Raw genomic sequence first — 21,785 nt, forward strand, 5'->3', positions numbered from 1 at the left:
GAAATATATATATAAACACAAGAGTGAAATGCGGCGCTATGAATGTTATCCGGCCAATCGATATTATAAAGCTGCCTTAAACCTATTCTGGAAAGTCTGATGTGCCACGTACGACTGTAATTTAACATTTGAAACGAGCCTTAGCCAACTTTAAAACCCGATTCCCCTCAGCTATAACTTATTACCAAGAATATAAATGTTTATCGCGGACCATCTTGAGACGCCGGGCTGGTGCCATATTTTGTTTAAAATATTTCGGATGTAATTAGGGGAAATATAACAAGAAGTGATATGGCCGGTAAAGAATATACGGAATTAAATTAAATTTTTATTATTGCTTTCTATAGGAGTTAAAATATTATTAAAGTAAAAAAAGTAATTTTAACTTAGAAATTTATTTGAGAGACGAAAATTGTTAAACGAAATTAAGGCTAGCCATTTTTAAATTTCTAAATTGGTTTCTAGAAGCCCTAAAGGTATAATAAAAGTAAGAAATTGGCTGCTGATTTTATACTTTTTTAGGGTTCTTAGAGAAAGACACAAATTAATTTAAAAATATGTTTTTTAGCGGGAGACAAAAATGTATAAAATGTAAAAATATTTCGTTTTTCGGTTTCAGTCATCTTTTTAAAGTTTATACATTTTTTAAATCGGTCGTAGATCAAATATAACAATAGATTCAAATGCAGTACACTCGCCTCAGCAGGAATTATCCATGGTGAAATTCAATTCGGTTTATAGCCTACCTTAGGCATATTTGGATTCACACGATCGAACATTTTTGCAAAACATTGTTCGCCAACACCAGTTGCAAACGTTTTTACAAAACCTTATTCGCCAACCCAAGTCTCAATTAGGTTTTTGCAATTGCAAAACTTTGTTCGCAAACACTAGTTCCCAAAATGTTTGCACAACATTGTTCGCCAACACGAGACGCAAACAGTTTTGCAAAACATTGCTCGCCAAACCGATCGAAAACGTTTTTGCAAAATATTTTTTGCCAACCCGAGTCGCAAACGTTTTCTGCAAAACATTGTTGGCCAACACGAGATGCTTACATTTTTTGCAAAACATTGTTCACCAACCCGAGTCGCAAACGTTTTCTGCAAAACATTGTTCGCCAACACAAGTCGCAAACGTTTTTTGCAAAACAATGCTCGCCACACGAGACGCAAACATTTTTGCAAAACATTGTTCGCCAACACGAGACACAAATCAGGCTGCTCCGTGTAAATGGAGAACACAAACGTTTGTTGGCAAAGTTTTGACGAACAGACGGTTTTTTTGTGACCTAGGCTTTGATTCAAATATTTAAATCTAGTAATTTTAGGACACCTCTTTTTATTGAACCAAACTAAATCATAATATATATCCTTTTTAATGTTAATTGACAGATTCTGTAGTAGTAGAAGTATAGTTTTTAAGAATTAAGAGTAATTTATTTTGCCGGTTAAAGTTCCGTGAAGCGCTTCAACGAAAACGCCACTTGTTTGGCGGAAGCTGTGCCCACCAACGAAGTTGGATTAAAAGGCTGGCTCGTATGAATAGGCCTTATTTCTGTGTACAGTCACAGCTGGATTATCTTGGTTTATTGCCGCGCATTTTCGAGGCTAGAAGACTGGCCTCTATGACCCAGTTGTTGAAATGGCAACCCGGATTTGCTCGATTCCCCTCGACTGGCCATCACTCCTCTGGGAGCTGTTGCGTCAGTGGCTGCTAACTTGAAAAGACCGGGTACATTTTCTATAGCCATTTAAGAAAATTGACATTATTGCCTTCCCTATTGAAATATTTATGGATCACTTTGTTAGGCTTAGAGAACCTTACACTTCATATAAATTTCTGCATTATCAAATTGAAAGTTTTTGGAGATTTGTTTCAGTAGTATTCTTATTTATTTGTATTAGAAGTAATAATATACGGGAATTTTGCTTATGTGATTCTTTTGTTTGAAAAAGACGTTTTGAATGAAAATAAAGTGAGGGTTTGAAATTCATCTTATCTTAACTATTAGATGAAGAAAGTATGGATTGCAATTAAGAACATAGCTCTACGATATTTAATTATTACAATTTTCATATTTGATATTGTTAAGAGAAGACACGCCGTTAAATTTGGCGAGGAATTTGCTGCTACTGGAATCTGGAACTTAAATGACCTAGATCAAGGTGGGATAATTTAAATCAATTAAATCAAGATTTATCCAACTGATTTTTGAAAGATTCATTGATTTCAATCATGCAGTGAATTTACTAATACTTTTACTAATTAATTAAAAGTGGATAAATCGCCAAACCACTCAAACATAAACTGGAAAACTATATCTATTGGTATATAATAACACTCTAAAACTATTTATAACATAATAAAAATTATTATCTATGTTTAGACTGTAAAATGAAGTCAAAAATAATATTCAAATTGTTAAATGTCAAACTTATAATTTATAAAAACACCACCCTCCTAAATACAAGCTCTGTTTAGCTAGAAGGTTATATTGTGCAGCGTATTGTATTATACCAATTGTATCATCTCTTTCGCACAAAAAAAAATAAAAAAAAATAAAAATAAAAATAAAAATTAAAATTAAAATTAAAATAAAATTAAATGGAGGAATAAAAAATGGCAAAACAATTTTTTTTTAAATTAAAACACATAGATAATCTGAACAAACTAAAATATTAAATAGTAATAAAATTCAATTAAGATTTTATTTCATTCAAGATTAGCAAAATCATGAAAGTAAAATATCCGTTAATCATACAGGAAAAGAGCCATTAGTTGTATAAAAACCAGCAAATTCAATAAAATCAAAACAAATCCGATTTAAATCGAAAAAGTCGATTGATTTGATTTTTATTTCAAAAAATTAAATTTTTGCCAACCCTGACCTAGATGGATAAGAAATATATTATAAGCTTTTGTTTGTGTGTACTTCTTGGCTGCTTTGATTTGTACACGAATCGTATGAAATTAAAATAACAACGTTTATTTGAAACAACCTTAAAATAACTCCATTTATATCAGAATTTATTTTATTGAACATTTTTATATAATTCTTGTATTTCACAGAAGAAACGCTTTATATCGTTTTTTTCACTTGTATTGTTCGTTCACACTACGCTTCGTTCACTGAAATATAAAATAGGATATTATTACTTAGGTTTTATTTATATAAATACATTAAATAACAACGAGTGTGAATTGGAGTAAGCGGAATATGCAGTTTTTATGGCCTAAATGAAATCCTCTGATTCCTCATCATCGTGCGCTAGATTATATATTGTGTTTCAAAAGGTTATGCAAAAATGTTAAGGAGTTGTAGGGGGTGAGTTGAGAAGTATGCCAGGGGCTATTGGGCCCCACTTTGAAGCTCTCTGGCGCTCTTTTAACTAATCGTAGGAAAATGGGACTAAAACAGGCATACTTCTCAACTTACCCCCTACATCTCCTTAAACCTTTTGCATAACCTTTCGAACACCCTGTATAAGGCATTTATATTTGTAAAACCCGGTTCTTTGAGCGGATTAATTAATTAATTAATTATTACGTCTGACAAATCTTTTAGTTAATGAGTAGTTGAATACGAAGAAACACTTTCAGATTGCGATAAACTAAATTTGTACAATTAATTGGAAACTCAAAATTATCGTCCAATTCCCAGAATTTGTATGCTTGTGCACAATATGAAGTAATGTGAATTCAATGTTATGTCTCTTACATAGGTTATTTTTCTTGGAATAGGGAAACAAAGATCATTTTGGGCAAATATCAGTTTTATCAGGAATTCATACCTCGAACTTGGAATGGTTATCTCGCCCGATTTCCGTCTCTATCTAGGGGACCGTTTTTTTCCCCATCATTTTGACGTCAGAGCATACGTGTTTTCTCATACGATTTTCAATGGTATTAAATCCTAGTTTCAGATAATTTCATCCCCCTGTGTCGAAAAAGGGTTCAAACATCTTTTTGCTTTTCCCTTCCCTATCGCTCTGTTGATAGCGACGGCCCCCTCGTAATTCAGACTTCGCGGTTCTCAAGGGCATTGTAACTGCTGACAATTTTGACAGCGCTAACAATGCCGGACTTAATCCTTCCACATGGAAAGGTCGGGAGAGCGAGCTGACCCGTCGCTATCAATGGTGGGGTTTCAAACCCTAAATTTCGAAATGGCCGGGGAGTCGAACAACAAAAAACTACAGTTGTAAAAACGGGAGGTTGCGCGGGGTAAAAACTCCTAAAGAGGGGAGACGCGTGCGAGGGGGCGATTTTTTTTTCTCATACACGTCACTGAAAACGGTCCCCGAGATCTTACCATAGGGAATGTGGCCGGATAACCATTCCAAGTTCGAGGTATGAATTCCTGGTTTTATCAATGGTTACCGAACTTAAAATTATCGCAAAGGTTATTCACCGTGATTGTGGTATATGGCATCTTGTCTACCTATACCGAAAATAAATTTCCTCTCGTCATTTTGAGTTCAAGTCAGTCAAATACGGCTTATTTAGTTCGTTTTGAGGTGCGGGTTTTCGTTTCTAATCTTTATTTATAATTTAAGGCATTGCTATCCAAAAACTACTGCATGTAAAGAATAGCTTGATATATCCCTTGCAAAAATTAAAGTTGTTTAAAGGGGAACGGTCAAGCTTTAACCAGTTAGATAGCCCTATAGCCCATTAAAAACTAAAATTTATGGCGAAAGCCGCATCAAAAAATATTGAGTGGTTAATTTTTAATAAAAAAATGAAATTTCGGGAAATCGAAAAGCGCGTCCGCCGCGACACCTGGTGAGAAGTCGGCGAGACACAAAAACCACGTAAAAGCGCGCGCTGCTGAAGACGCAAAAAATACGTTTTGCACGCGCGGCGCGTTCCAGTTATAAGAGACCTAAAGGCCCAAACACACATACGGTTCGCAAGCGATTTCGCCCGCGAATTTTCGCGCACACGCCCATGAGCCATGACTTCCATTCTATTTAAGCCTAAATTGCGCGATTTTAAAAGTTAGGATAGTTCGCAAAGCGCTCATACGGGGTTAGGAGCGCTGGCGGCAGCTCCTAAGATGGCGGCTAAAATTCAAACCCAAACAACTGGCTTTATTTATCGTTTCAACTTTTTGGGCCAAAAGCTATTTTTTCAAGACAAAAAAAAGGTACGTGTTAGTATATTGAACGTCTTGTTAATCTTTTGATACGGAAATAAGGCCATAAAGCTAGGCCGTTCCCCTTTAAATCGCAATATTAAGCTAGCTTGGCCACTGGTAGAAAAATGTTTAAAAAAAATTAAGATTTTCTGGATAGACCAAATATGTAAAAATGTGTATTAAATGTGCCCTCTGAAATGTTTGCACATAAATAGGGATTTTGAAACGTAGTGCAACCTCCAGCGGCGTAGCCAGAATTTTGGATAGAGGGGGACACACCATTGGAAAAAAGGAAATAATTTACAGATTTATAAGTACCCTCCCCCTATGCATGTAGCCCGGTCACCTAAATTAAAGGCATTAAACGTCACTAGCTGACTGGGCCTAAGGTGTTGCCTAGCTGGTCATTTTAAGTCAATTTATGTTCCGATTTAATAATTTATCCACATTGGCCAAGGCTTACGTTAGTTTTACTTGGGCACTACCAGAAGTAAATGAACCGAAGTTATTGAAATAGCGCTCAGAATCGGAGGGCGTTTCTTTATGAAAATGTTGGGAAAATCGAGTCAAATAAAATCTAATTTCCATCCCCCTCTTTTGACGTGATAATTTGCACTTGGGAATTGTTGATATAGCTATTTATATGTATAAAAATGGTTTCATAAAAACAAAAACGTTTTTTCGGCCTAGGAGCGCGCAAAATTTCAATTTCGAGATCAAAATGTAAATTCATAAGGAAAACGCCTCCAACATGGGGAGTATAGCAGTCTGATAACTTCGGTTCATATACTTATGGCACAACGCAATAATTTAAACGAACATAGGCGAATCATTACAAAAGCTATCGTCGAGGAATTATAAATTGTCATACTTATACTTATTATGTTACTTAACTAAAACTAATAACACTTACATGTACAAGATGTCGTTCTTCCGTTGGCGTGCAGGTCCTCATTTTTGTTGAGCTTATCACTTTTTTTATATAAAACCATTCACACACTGATGTTTTGTTTTTTATATTAATTAAATTAATCTACTGGGTTAATGACCGGAGTTTCAACCTATCTCTATTGTTGTTTTAATATTCATTCGTATGAAAATGAGTTTTTTAGTAACATTTTCGTCGTTTCAACTAAGAACACGTTATTTTTCTGATAGATATATATTTGGACGTGACGAGTGTTCGCACGGCGGTCCATTATTAATGAGGGTAGGAAAAATAAGTTCCTCTTCTATTATTGTAAAGGCATATCTCGTCACGAGAAAAATAAAGAAATTCATCGGGAAAACCGATAATCTTCAATTGTTTTTCTTATATTCACTATTCGATATTGTAGCTGCCGCCTGAGACCACTTTCGCTCTACGGCCTTTTGCCTCGCTTCGGTTGATTCACTGCCAATGGAAAAGATTTCAGATTATCGTCAAATTTCCAACATATAAGATCGCCATTTTCAAGATCAATGACGATTCTCGGATAACAATTGCGTTATTTGAAATGATCAAATAATTATGACAGATCAGATATCAGAATATCAGTTCAAATATTATCAGATCCGTTGATAAGTGATCAAAATTTAATTAAGGTATTTTCGATAACAGAGCTATATCAAAAACGTAATTTTGTTATCAGGAAATTTTAGCGATTCAGATTGACACCGATGACACCGAAACAAATAAAACTAAACAGTTAAATTAATTAAGTTAAAAGGAAACACCAATGGACTGCATTGTAAAGGATGATAAAATTAGCGAATAAGTAGATTAGTCCATTATGAAAAGGGATATTAAAGCTAAGCCCTATACAAATTTGAAGTAATTTCAAAACTTACTAATAGCTCGTACCGATAGGTCTTCGAGCAAACAAAAAGACGCGAAACTCGGACCAAATAGATCTTCGAGTGAAAAATTAAATTAAAAATAATTTCGAAAAGTAATATTTAAATACAGATTATTTGCATAAATGGTAGCATATGTTGAGTTCGAGGGGCGGAAATAAATCAACCGAGATCAATTTTAATTTAATGTTTTAATTAAAAAACTCTAAAATATTTCGCCGCGAAAGTTTTTCATTTGACTCATTAATCAAAATTTAATTAAGAAAGTTTACTTTTATAGCTTTTTTTACCATAAGTTTATAATTACATGTTAGTGCGTCAGTTAGTCGAAATAATCACTAATAGCTCTGGGTGACGTAAAATTCCCGTCATACCCGAAAAGAGAACCTCCTTCTTAAAGGTACTACACGCCTCATTGAGACGACGAGGCAAATAGAGCGTATAAGACCTTTTGACTTGGTCTGAAGTGTAGTAAAATACTGCGGTATTTCTAGAAAAGATTATAGGTACAAATTCGAAATACAGAATTGACACGCTTATTACAAACGTATTTATAAACTTTTATCTACACGTAAAACGTTTTTGTTTTGTTGTCAATTTCAAACCTATGTTTCTACCGTTTCATTTCATCATTTACGTGAGGAGAAGCTTATAGCACAATCATTTCGACCTTTTTTAAAGCATAGTTAGTAGTCATTAGGCTTAGCAAATGCCCGAAATAAACTCCAAATGGTGGACGCTATTTCCGAACCTCTTTAACGTGCAGAAGTAAAATAATTGAACGTACCTTTGTAATAAACTTTGCTTTCCATAACTGGGCAGGATTGACCCTGCAAAGATACTCGGATAATTTAAAAAAAGGAAGATGGTTCGGGCAAAAAAGTGAAGTAAAAATTAAGTTCCGTTTTTGCGGCCTTCGTTCAATTCCCTCAACTCTATATATTTTACTTGAAGTTCTTTTTGGGCGAGCTAACCATTCCATTTAGGACCCAACCATACCTGCACGCGACCTAATACCGCGTCGTACCGCAGCCCGCGTGAAAAGTCTCTCGCCTAAAGACTGTGGAGTTGGATTTCCCGCCCCATTTCGAGCCACCTTTTTCGCCGGGTTTTTATCAAGGCCTATCTCTCGCTAGTTCTCCCCCGAAAGTTCGCCTTCGCCGCAAAAACTCATCGACTAAATTTTTACATTAAAATCTGGGTCGGGTTTCTTACGGCTTTCCTTCGAAAATCGATGTTCGTCCGAATCACTCGGTTGTTTAATGGAAAAGTAGTTCGGAAATTGTTACCCAGGGGAGCCTTCGGGTTATTTTCGTAGCCTTGTTTCAGGCTGCGCAGTTGGAACAACTGCAAAGATAAAGATAAAAAACCACACAGTGAAAACAAGTTGCACCCAAAACTAAATACGCGCGTGGAGCTATACTTAAGTGGAGTGTAAAATCTCTTTTTTTTGGGGGGGATACAATTGCCAGATTTCAAAGCCTTCATTTTACAATCAGTCAAATTTAAAATAAATTGAAAAATATTCATATCATGTTTCTCTTACGTCACAAGACAGTGCTTTATTAGTATAATCGTAGCACGCGCCATTTCCACGCGCGCCAGAAAATCCGAAATTCCTCGCCATCCTATCACGCGCACCTAGACTTGTAAAAGAAACATTGAAACAAGGATAATCTACTTTATAGAAAAACCTTTTATTATTTTCGACCTTCTGCTAAATTTTACTTATGTTGCAGATAGGAGCAACAAACACAGCACCCCACATAAGGAGAACGCAACCCGTTAAAAGTCGTGTATTTGCTGGTGTACATTTTTCATTGGTTAGACGTTTAAGCCCCTGTTGCCGTCGGAAGGGGAAAAATCCGAAATTGTCTTCCCCCCGCCCGTAAAACGTTCAGCGTAACGGTTCATCCAATGAAATTTGTACACAATACTGCCCTAGCGTGTTGCTCCTAGGTTGCAGTAACTATGTGTAAAAGAAAATATGCTGCCTACCTAAAAACAACCATAATTATCATGGTTTATACATAATTAGAACACCTACCAAGTTTATAGCTGTTAAAAGAGCCTTTTCACCCTAAATTTCAATCTACAGCGCCAAAAGAATCAATTACCAATTTCGAAGATCAACCATCGAACTCTTTACATTGCTTTTCAACCGCAATTCACCTGGTTGTAAATTTGACCTTTCGATAGGCAAACAAACTGATAAGGGCCGCGTTTGTATATGTCACGGTCTCACGGAGAAATACCTAACTGCAGCATTTCATTTTTGTTTATAAACTTTCTAAGTCTTCTATAAATTCTTCAGCATGTTTTTCCCGTTTTTGAAGCGAATATTTCTTGAACCTCGGAGGCTCAGAAAGAAATCGTATATGTTGAATTTATTTACCATGGTTTTTAATTGATTTACTACCTTGAAGAATCCGTCATCGTTAAATGTTATTATTTTAAATATAACTTATATGATCTCATTTATAAGCCAAATTATAAGCGAAACTGAAAATAAAATTGTATGTACTTTTCTAACCAAATATTGTAAATAACGAAATGCTGATAGCACATTGATTTTGTTAATATAACATTTATAATATTGCTGTATTTTCTCGTACGCTACCTTAACTATTTCCAAAAAAATGACATTTGCGTAGGCGACTTAGAAAATACTACAAAAATAGACCAAGCTTATTCAAAGAATATTCTCATTTTTAAATCCTACTGAAATATACGAGCGGAAATATATTTACAGAGTATTCTTTTAAATTTCGCAGTTTAAATACGAATTAAAGAAGTGTCTACTTAGTAAACACCAAGTTAATTTACATAGAAATACTACCTTTCTGGTTTCACTTTTTAAACTGATGCCCATTCTACATCCCAAAACGATTTTATAATGGCTCTGAAAACACTTAGGTTTTTTTTGGTTTACGTAAATGAAAGTGTTAATTTTTTCTAAGAAGCTTCAGTAAGGAAGTTGTTAAACAAAATAAAAACCGTAAAACTGCACTGTCGAAAAGACTGAAACTCACATTAATTGCAACTTTGGCCTTTAATCTAAAGCAGGTATTTTGATAAATACGCATTTGAAAAATTACTTGTGTTACGTTGACAATCTTCATTTTGTATACACCAAGAATTAACATCTAATAATTAATACAAATTGATGGACTTTTCGCATTTATTTATGTAAGTTATCTTCATACATTTTTTGTATATCATTAAACAATATAATAATATAACCATTTAGAGATAAGGATATATTTAGATTCTTAAATTAAAACTTTTACTTTCGCTGGTTTGAGGAACTTTAACTTTTCAATAGGATCGAGATTCTCGTCAAAACCCGGATGAGTTCACCATTTACTGCGTTTAATAATGCGCACAGATATGGAAAATATCATGCAGGGTTGGCTGGTTTAAATCATGGTTTAAACCAAGTGATTATGGTTCTTTTAGTAATTTGGTTTTTTTTAATTTAACTAAAAATTATTCCAAAATGCTTGTACATTTTCTTATCGAAATGATTACATTTCTAAAACATTTCCTATATTTTCCATACCTTCCTATAAATTCATTGGGTTTTTTCATGTAGTATTAACCCGAAAACATTCCGTCGTCGTGTACCCTTCTTCATCCTATATTTCACTTTATTTTATCTACTGTTTTTCGATAATAATCCTAATTTTTGCTTATGGTTTGTCCTATATTTTCCTTTAATTCACTTGAAAATTTCCTATTTTTTTCTCTAAAATTTCGAGGCATTTTCCTGGTCACCCTGCATTAATACAAAATCAAAAATGATTTTGCATGGAGAAACAAAAGCAGTGTTTAAAAAACGTGATTTTTGGCTTTTTATTAAAATAAACGGGTTTTTTTTCCAACCCTGAAAATATAGAAATTACACTACGTTTATTAACTTTTATAAAGACAATATTATGTTAGTGTAATTGTCCTAGAATTTCGATGTATAATTAATTTTGCGCTGCACAATTGATTATTCCTAAACGAAATCAAAGGTAAAAGGAGTTGAAAACGTAAGAGTAAATAATTCAGGGCCATCGTCAGCCTTAGAGTATAGATGGATCACAATTTTTGTCACTACATATTTTTCAGTTTCGTAAGTAAAATTAGATGACATTTAAACAAGTTGTTTAAAATGAAAATCATAAAATGAAATATTTTAACAAATATACTAATAATTGTAAATAGTGCCAACGCGCAACGGCCCGAATTTTAATTTTTACAAAACTTCTAAGTGGGGCCAAGCAAATTACAGGGAGGGGGCATGGCCCCCTTCTTCTGACGGGTCTGATATGATTACTATTTTACTCGTAATATAACGCGTCATACAAGATGTCGCTCCGCGTAAGAAAAGAGACGAAGATAAAATAGCCAAAGGGGAAATGATAGAAGCAGAAATGTACATAACAGAAGTAATAATAATGCTCAGTTTTTCTAGACGGAGGATATTTATAGTAAACACAATAAATGACAGTTAAAACACTTTTCCTCTGACATGTATTTCATCGCTAGAGCTGTATTTAGATAACTGACAACGCTGCAATAAATCGAGAAGAAAATGGATTTCGATATTTGCAGCGTATTAAATATATCTGGTAAACCTTCGGGGAAAATGATAATATATATACTGATATGTTTTCGGACTCTAAAGAAAGTCTTCTATTCGGGCTTTTATATATATATCTCTGTGTAAACAATGGCTCTAAAGACTATTGGGTCCTCGCATCTTATAGCTATAAGAAAACAGAAATCCATTATTTTGAGTAGTATATTGAAAATGTTTAGACTTAAGCTAACTTGAAACTCGCTCTACGAAATGGGTAAACAATAAACCGAGAGCAAGTGGTGGATCTTTTCTAGTACTTCGATGGCTCAACAGATGTCGTTTCCGCAGGGTATCAAATCCCGAAATCCAAAATAATATATTTTCTACAACATTTAATTAATACCACTATCGAATTTAAGGAATGGTTATGGAAGGCCTCCTATTTTGACTGAAAGGGGAAACCTATTTCCCGTGAGTCCATTATGGTCATAGAGTGGTGGGAAGAGAACTTGCAAACTCAACGCGGAAGGAGTAGTTTCGGGTTTTCACCCAGTGCCATAAGCTGGGATCGAACCCGCCTCTTCTTGCTGCGAGGCGAAAGTGCTAACCCCACCTCACATTACTTAAAGTGGTTCATATCATAAATCGTGATCGTTAGGACAACCTCTAAAGATTAAATCCTAGTTTTTAAGGTAACGCTACGTTTTATTACGTGCAAAGCCAAGTTGTTTAGTGGGGTAATTTCAAATAAATCTTATCTCCATTACACTTAAAATTATCGGAATGGTACCATATTATTTGGTAGACGTTAAATCGGAGATAAATTTTTTTTTGGGTTATAAGTACCTGGGGTAAAGGTTTTCAACTACGTACACCAAGAATTAAATTTAAAACATTGCGATATGCCATAAGACAGCCAAATTCGCCCCAAAAAGGTTTCAATAATATCCGCTTCCTCTTATGGCCTTTGAAATGTTAGCCCTGCGTAGTGGTTCGTCGTAACTTACATAATTATCTAAAGACTTTCTATGAAAAGGGTAAAATTTTCTAAGAACATTTAAAGTATTTTATATAAATACTGTAGATATGCTGACGTTTTCTACTCTTTAAATTTTTCTGTAATAAAGACCTAAAAAAATCTTATTTTTTTAGCAGGCTATAGAAAAATTACAATATTTCTTTAGATATCCGTGAATTCTGGGTACTTGTTTTTATGGAATTTCAATTACTGTTCTATAGAATTTCGATTACATTTCTATAGAATTATGAAAAGAGTTCTATAGGATTTCGATTACATTTCTAAAGAATTTCGGTTACATTTCTATAGAATTATGACAAGAGTTCTATAGAATTTCGATTACAGTTCTATAGAATTTCAATTCAATTACTGTTCTTTAGAATTATGATTACAATTCTACATAACTTTTATCTATAGCATTTCGATATTTTCTTAAAATTGATTTGGAATTTGTACCCTTCTGAGGAACGTTGCCAATATCAAGAATAATTTTAATCATTAAAATATTGCACCTGCTTTATATAATATTTCGAAATACGTGTTGTTTTTGACCACTGACAACTCGCAAGCTCTTCTTTACTAGAACGGCTCTATAAATTAGCCCAATCCGTAATCGTTCTAATGAGGAAAACGTATTTCGAATCGCCGTTGCACGTTCTGTTAAAATCCACACCGGAATCGAAGATGTATTGCTTCATTATTTTAACTTTCACGCTAGCCATAATTATTTTTAAAGATCTTAAAGCGTTTCCTACGAGTTCACTTCCTAAAAGTAACGATCAGGATAAACAATTTCAAGTAAGAAAATACTCTAGCGAGGATGCCAAGATATGATTGCTCTTAAAATTCAATTTTATTTAATAATAAATGAATTCGTCTTAAAAGGAATAGAACTAATTTGCAAACTCGTCTCCTAACCCGCGTTTCGACTTATTTTAACGTAATTAGGGCCAATCAATCCTTACTTCTGTTACACGTAGTGTTTAGGCTAATATATCTGTATCGAGTAATATTTGAAATGCGAATCATACACCCCTAAAAATATAAATATAAAGTTTGGATATGTAAAACTAGAGCTCGGCGTTTGGATAAGAAATAATCACTTTATTTATATTTATCCACAAACTAAAATTATCCGGGGAAAAACGATTATTTTACATGTTAAATTGCTATATAGCCGTGGATAATATCCGTGGATAAACAGTTAATCGTAATTTTTATGGTTTATCAAAACTTTAGCGGTTAATTTATCTGTTTCGCCGACCTCTATGTAAAACCATTGAGCAATCAAAGAAGAAACAAGCCACCTCGATAATCGCGTATTGGTATATCCCTTTGACCTTCATTCTTTTTCACGAGAAACTGTAGAATTGTAATTTCCCACGGGTCAATGTTAGAGTGAGTTGGACGCTAGAGGGCGAAAATAGTTTTGTTTTTCGGGGAGACTTTGGTCCAGCGTTGCCAGACGTACGATAATTATCGCGCAGTGCGATAATTTAATCAAAATTTTTAGAGCGTACTATAATTTTCATGGCGTACGATATCGTACCATTATTTCGATAATTCTGCCTCAACGTATCTATAATGTACGATAATCTTTAGATTTTTTTAAAAACCTACGAACGATTTATATTTTATTATTAATTTATATGACTTTTCTACTTAAAATGAATGATATACATTTTCTGTACGCGTAGTCCAGAGTGTGAGTTTATTACTCCTAGCTATTACCGCATTTTTTTAAACATTTTTAAACATATTAAGCTCAGTTAATAATGATAATAGACATTTTGTTTATTTCCCTGAAATAAAACTCCCGTAGTGTTTTAAAAAATCATCTAAATTCAACGCATTTATGTATGAATTAAAATTTATCGCCAAAAAGAAATGTACGATAATTTTCCAAGAAAATCGATAATTTTTTGGCCTAGATGCGATAATTTAAGATTTACGATCTGGCAACGCTGCTTTGGTCGAGGATGGATATAATTTTGATAGCGCGAGCCACCGTAGTTCGATGTAACGGTTTTTGAATGTTTAATGTTATTATTTTCGGGAATTAAAGACAGTTCGTTTATTACGTTGCGTTTGATTGTTTTACTCATTTGTGCACGAACACGTAGTGACAGTAATTTGAAATAAGCCTTTACAGTTGTTAAAAATTGAAATGATTTCTGTTTTATTGGTTTATAATAATACCAAAATTGTCGATATAAAAGGATTGAAAGGGACGCGTGTTTATCTATGAAGCGCGCTCGTTTTTCAAAATTTGTTTGGCTGTTGCGTTTTGACTTTTTTGTGAAAAGAGGCTTAGGGTGCTTTAGGGGCGGAGCTGCTGCTCTTTTGGTAATCCTTAATAAAAGTTGTTTATTTTTTATAACCTCCGATCAATTTTTTTATAAAATAACGTCCTACTTCAAGAAATAGAAACGTGTCAGGTCCCGGAACATTTAGTTAATTATTGAACCCGTGTTTCAGTCCGCGAGTTTAATACAAGTTATCATCTAAAGCTCTCCCAAAGGCTAGTTGACCCATAATATTTAACAACAGTTTATATAGAGCCACGTAGTGGGAAATGCAAGAAGTTGATAAGCTGCAGGAATTTGTGTTGTTAAGAAGACGATGTACTTTTATGAAACGCAACACTTTGTTTGCTTAGCGGATGATAATCCAGCCGCTTATGCACTTCTCGTATTGGCCAATACGGGCCTCAAAGGAACACTGAAAAGGCTAGTTCATTGGTCCACAATAAATATGGAACTTTATATTCCCTTTAAAGTAATCGCTACTTTTAATTATTTACACGCAGTGCCTAAGTTAAAAGCGGTTGTGAAAATGGAACTAATAGAAAACGTCCGACAATATGATTCCGTAAGTAATACGTATGTAAAGAGGTATTTCAAATGAAAAATTAAAATAATTTCAATTTCAAAACACTCTTGAAACAGGAACGAAGATCGAAACAGCTGGAACCACAAAAGCTACCAGCCCAACAGATGGAACCGTTTCAATTACAATCCCATCAGTTACGAAAGGCTTAGGTGGGAACCCATCAGCTTCCACCGGTTTAGTTACGACTCCGCCAGTTGCAAACAATTCAGCTGAGATTCCATCGGCAGCGACCAGTTCAGCTACGACAAGTTCAGATGGCACCACCTCAGCTAAGTTCAATTCAGTTAGGACGTCATCAGTAGCATCCGGTTCAGATGCGACCCCATCAAGTCTGAAGGATTCAGTTGCGACTTCATCAGCTACGACCTGTTCAGATGCGACCCCATCAGCTCTGAAGGATTCAATAACGACTTCATCAGCTGCGACCGGTTCAGATGTGACCCCATCAGCTCTGAAGGATTCAGTTGCGACTTCATCAGCTACGACCTGTTCAGATGCGACCCCATCAGCTCTGAACGATTCAATAACGACTTCATCAGCTGCGACCGGTTCAGATGTGACCCCATCAGCTCTGAAGGATTTAGTTGCGACTTCATCAGCTGCGACCTGTTCAGATGCGACCCCATCAGCTCTGAAGGATTCAATAACGACTTCATCAGCTGCGACCGGTTCAGATGTGACCCCATCAGCTCTGAAGGATTCAATAACGACTTCATCAGCTGCGACCGGTTCAGATGCGACCCCATCAGCTCTGAAGGATTCAATAACGACTTCATCAGCTGCAACCGGTTCAGATAAGACCCCATCAGCTCTGAAGGATTCAATAACGACTTCATCAGCTGCGACCGGTTCAGATGCGACCCCATCAGCTCTGAAGGATTCAATAACGACTTCATCAGCTGCGACCGGTTCAGATGTGACCCCATCAGCTCTGAAGGATTCAATAACGACTTCATCAGCTGCGACCGGTTCAGATGTGACCCCATCAGCTCTGAAGGATTCAATAACGACTTCATCAGCTGCGACCGGTTCAGATGTGACCCCATCAGCTCTGAAGGATTCAGTTGCGACTTCATCAGCTGCGACCTGTTCAGATGCGACCCCATCAGCTCTGAAGGATTCAGTTGCGACTTCATCAGCTGCGACCTGTTCAGATGCGACCCCATCAGCTCTGAAGGATTCAATAACGACTTCATCAGCTGCGACCGGTTCAGATGTGACCCCATCAGCTCTGAAGGATTCAATAACGACTTCATCAGCTGCGACCGGTTCAGATGTGACCCCATCAGCTCTGAAGGATTCAGTTGCGACTTCATCAGCTGAGACCGGTTCAGATCGGACCCCATCAGCAGGGAACAATTCAATTGCGACCCGAACCTTTGATAACAGTTCAGTTGGTACCCTAACCCTCTTAAACAGTTGATATACATCAAAAGTTAAAATTTAGGCCAGAGATTCCAACAGTAGACCGGTTTCGCCCTTTTGGGGCTCATCAGTACTCTGTAGGAACTTTGGCTTTACTCGGATATCTGCCGATATCAGTAAAACTAATATACTCTGAGTGTATATCAGTTTATATACGACCATATTTGTTACGCCCACATCAATTTCTACCTGTTCAGTTTATTTTGTAAAGGGTTTAGAGTATTTTCCTATTGTTATCGCATTTTTTACGATTTTTACACACTCCCTAAGCGATTTGTGTGTACTATTTACAAAATTCAGATGTTCTTTTTAATATTTTACTTTTCATTATTATGAACATTAGAAATCTGTATAATATTCTTTGAATTTAAAAAATATTATTATCAGAACTTACTATTTATAAATCATATGTTACCTATGTATTAAATAGCGTTAGAAAATAACTGCATTGGGACTGATATATTAGTAGATTTATTTCCAAGCAGAAGAAAAAGGCGGCTAAGGCCAGAAACTAGTGACTGCATCAATAACGCTGTGAGGGAAATTTTATTTTTGCAACCATCCGTAACTCATTCGACTCATAGAAAACCTAATGGCAGTAAATTTGTCACTTACATTCCAAGTAAATATCTAAGTCTTTACTATTGTAATTCATTTTTTACAAGATGTCGAAGCAATGTTCTGGATTTTTTATTTTATTTAAATCGGATTTCCACTTATTTTATTGATTTGTATGCCTCTTTTTATTCGCAATATTTATTGATAATTTTCATGCACTGGTAATGTAAACTAATATTAAATAAGTGTATAAAATTATTTACATTTTTTGCTCTAAATTTTCATTGCAAAAGCAACCATTTCTATATTTTGTATATTACTTAGGAACAATAAATTATAAAACGATTCAAAATTAGATCGTTTTCCAATTTAAATTAACATAATAATTTTTTTACTCGCGTTTGAGTGAGAAGACGCTAAAACGGGAGGTCTATGTTAAACCAAAATTTTGGTTTTCGTAAAATTATACCCGATTGTCCAGCATTCTGCTAGAGTTTGGAAAGTTGATAATATAGACAATATTAAGTTAAACACATCACAGTAGTAGGCATTACATTTGATCAAATAAAATGATTAAATAATCAGCTAGCTAGGCTAATACCCAAGGCACCACCTTAGGCCTAAATCATCATGCGACTTTTGAAGGTGGCCGGGTTACAATACGTAGGAGGGTGGTGGCAAGCCCCGCATGCCACGCGTTCGAGCCAACAGCTCCCTACACTAACTATTACCGTTAACCTCAACACGTTTTTGTGGAACGAAGCCCATACATCATTTCAATTCGGAATTTATCTCTGCCCTATACAAAATGAAAATATAGTTTTTGGACCATGACAGCTCCCTCGATATCCTAAATATCTGCTTACCTACTGTACAAAAAAAGTGCAATTCTAGGGTTAAGTAGAAGCCCTTAAATCACAAAATTTAGTTGGTATTGTACAGTTTTATATTGTTAATTATTACATAAATTAGAACTTTTACCAGAAGTATTTATCGCTCCGTAATTGCCATTCCGCTAAGTTGTTGTGTTGCAAGAAATGGGAACCGCAGCCACTTCGGTTCGGTTCCGGTTCCTTGTAGAACCGAACCGGACCGAACCGAAAGAACCGAATACTTTTCGAATACTATTACTTTTGAAAAAGCCGCGAAAAAGAATAAATAAACCACTGAAAACAGTGACAAGTGACATGGACTATTATGGCTATTGTCTCAATTGGAAGGAAAAACCGTTGTATTTAGAAATCACTTAATTTCGTTTTGTCCAAACTATTGGTTTTTATTTCGCCGCGTGTTCTTTGTTACTTCCAAATATGTGGAAATAAGCGAAAATAGCTTTACAGTTTTCTCCCCAATTTTTTATCGGCTCTCGGTTCGGCTCGGTTCGGTTCCTACTACTTTTCGGTTCGGTTCCGATTTCAATTTGTCTTAATCGGTTCGGTTCCTGTTCCACTTAGTCGGTTCTTGGTTCGGTTCCGGTTCTTGTACCGCGGCAACCCTACTAAGATGGATTAACTAACTAGAGTTAGTTCTGTACATCATCTAGTGGAAAAGGCTGTTTTTGGGCTCAACAAACCCCTCGCCATGGTTACGAACATCGATTGAAATGAGTAAAACGTGATACAATCTGACCACGTAGTTAATCTACTAGTTGCGTTACATCCTTTAATTAAGCTAATTCACTATTCTGTGCTGATAATGGCATATTCGAATGTAGTATTAGCAGTATCAGATGGATACATGGAATACTTTTCACCGTCTACAGATGAATTAAAAAAAAAAACGGAAAAACAAATAGTGTAAGGGTGAATTTCAAAAATACGGAAAAACAAATAGTGTAAAAGTGAATTTCAAAAATACGGAAGAACAAATAGTGTAAGGGTGGATTTCAAAAATACGGAAAAACAAATAGTGTAAGGGTGAATTTCAAAAATACGGAAAAACAAATAGTGTAAGGGTGAATTTCAAAAATACCGAAGAACAAATAGTGTAAGGGTGGATTTCAAAAATACGGAAAAACAAATAGTGTAAGGGTGAATTTCAAAAATACGGAAGAACAAATAGTGTAAGGGTGGATTTCAAAAATATGGAAAACCAATAGTGTAAGGGTGAATTTCAAAAATATGTAAATCAAGTATTGTAATAGTGAATTTCATCATGTGATAACTTTCTGTATAAGTACTTGTGTAAGTACAAGTGGGTGGCGGAGTGATTAGCACTTTCACCTCGCAGCCAGAGAAGCCTGCTTCTATCCCAATTTGCGACACTGGGTGAAAACTCGGAGCAGCTCCTTCTGCGTAGAATTTGCATTTTCTATCCTCACTGTTCAAAGAGGTTTTCCTCCAAATTCTCTTTTCATAAAAACATGTGAAGGTGAACGGTATGAGTAAGTGAAGGGAGCTGTTGGCTCTGGTGGCATGAAGGGCTTTCCACCACCCTCCTATACGCAAATAAACCCGACCACCTGAATTAATGGCATTGAAAGTCGCTTGCTGAATTGATAGGATGGTTCCATGAGTATAAGCCTAGCTGATTATTATTAAAAAAACCTATTACTACGATGTGTAATTTCTACATTTTAAGTTATATTAGATGAAATAATGGACGCAGAATAATTTATAGAGCCACATTGATGTTAATTCCATTCTCAACGGAACCTGCCTCGTGCCTGAAAAGAACATGTTTCACTTTTAAAGCCTAGATGGTGATTACCTGTTGTTTGGTGATATAAATAGGTTTGTTCATGACGATCCACGTGACTGTTTCGTAGCAGCCGGGCGTCGTCAAAGAGCCTTCGTAGGTCAAGAAGCTCTCCGTGTTTGGAAGTAGTTCCCTGATTGAGATATGTTCGAGCAGAGTTTGCTGTCCTGAAAGTAAAATTCAGAATGAAATCTCAAATATTACGGTTTCATGAACCTAATGTCATCCACCAAGTATAGTACACTCAATAAATGATTTACCTTACCAGTTCTAGTTTCAACATAGTTACTTAATTAGAAATTGTTATTAAATAAGTCGGGCGATATAAAGTCATGAGGCCTTCTATTTAACTAGCTTAAAAATAACTTCATCCGTTAACAATCTAAGACGGTCTTGGCAAGATTAGATTACTGCAGATATTTTTAGGGTTGGTTGAAGCCTTTTGCTTTAGGTTCCAATTCGACGTCATCATGGCAAATGGCGAATAGTATCAGGGTCCTAGGGGCCAATAGGGCAGTCCACAGGGACCCTATGATAAGGATAACATATAACGCAATCACTTATAAGTATGTCATTTAATTATTTTGATTAATAAAACCCAGGTTATGGGATGTGACGTAAACTGTATAGCATCCAAAACTTTGACAAGCAAAGTTTATAGAGCCCCTTGCGTTCGAAAGATTCCGCTCACCTTTAACCTTTTTTGGCTTTGTAATTAGTCGAGCACACGTTTATAAGTTTTAAAAACACAAGACCTATAAGTGCTTTAACCTTTTCAATCCACTTATTGTATGTTCTGTGTGAAACAAGATCTAATTGAAATGTTTTCTATGGGAATGTCATACAGAAGCATGCTTTTAAGTGATTATGTTACATACACCTGCAGTCTTCGTCTGTATATTCTACTCAACGAAGCAAATATAGAATTTATGAACACTAGATTTTAATTCAATGCTTTTAAATCTAACAACATATCCCTTGTACTCTTTGTAAGGGAGAAGGAGATTAAAGAGAATGACAGGGTTTCTCTATAGCAGCTATCCAAAGGGCAATACTATATGAAACCTTATGGCGTACCACATACCGTGTTCTATGAAAAGGCTTGGTCATATTTCCAAGGCGCCTGCGGAAATCATGTATACAATACGAGTTGTTAATTTTCCGGAAAAATGAAATGCGGAAATTTTCCGCAAATCAGAAAAATAATTAATTGAAAGATGCATTACGTTTTCAAGGTTTTTATTCTAAACTAGTCTAGAGGTTTTGTTTTACTTTTGGATTCGATAAAATGAGGTGAAGTTGTCGCGAAATTTAAATTTTTGAACAATATTAGGCTAATGATGCAATGAAATCCTTTTTTTTTCTTATTTCGCAATTTTTCGTTTTCTCTAATTTTGGACTATTTGACCTAGGAGCAACAAACACAGCACCCCACACAAGGAGAACGGAACCCTTCAAAAGTCGTGCATTTTCCTGTCTACAGTTTTCATTGGTTAGACGATTTAGGGGAAAATTTTGAAATTGTTTTCACCCCTTCCGTAAAACGATCAGAGTAAAGGTTCGTCCAATGAAATTTGTACACACCACTGCGTTAGCGTGTTTAAAGGCTAGCTGCGTTCTCCTTGTGTTCGTTGCTCTTAGGTGGG

General features: G+C 35.4%; 1 protein-coding gene across 1 annotated transcript in view; it reads right to left on the reverse strand.

Moving 5' to 3' along the window:
• Window positions 1-3,085: 3,085 nt before the first annotated feature.
• The window catches only part of LOC149944503 (carbonic anhydrase-related protein 10-like), a 56,502-nt gene continuing 37,802 nt past the window's right edge, over window positions 3,086-21,785 (reverse strand). Inside the window, exons 7-11 of the mRNA XM_090176374.1 lie at window positions 20,152-20,306; window positions 8,195-8,326; window positions 7,767-7,809; window positions 6,057-6,536; window positions 3,086-3,132 (exon numbers count right to left, since the gene is read on the reverse strand). Of these exons, the coding sequence (XP_090032500.1) occupies window positions 6,505-6,536; window positions 7,767-7,809; window positions 8,195-8,326; window positions 20,152-20,306 (362 nt within the window). The 3' untranslated portion in view covers window positions 3,086-3,132; window positions 6,057-6,504. The remainder of the gene's footprint in view (window positions 3,133-6,056; window positions 6,537-7,766; window positions 7,810-8,194; window positions 8,327-20,151; window positions 20,307-21,785) is intronic.

This window comes from Leiobunum rupestre, chromosome 5, assembly GCF_980474605.1.
Source record: "Leiobunum rupestre chromosome 5, qqLeiRupe1.1.hap1, whole genome shotgun sequence".
In the NCBI taxonomy this organism is placed as follows: domain Eukaryota; kingdom Metazoa; phylum Arthropoda; class Arachnida; order Opiliones; family Sclerosomatidae; genus Leiobunum; species Leiobunum rupestre.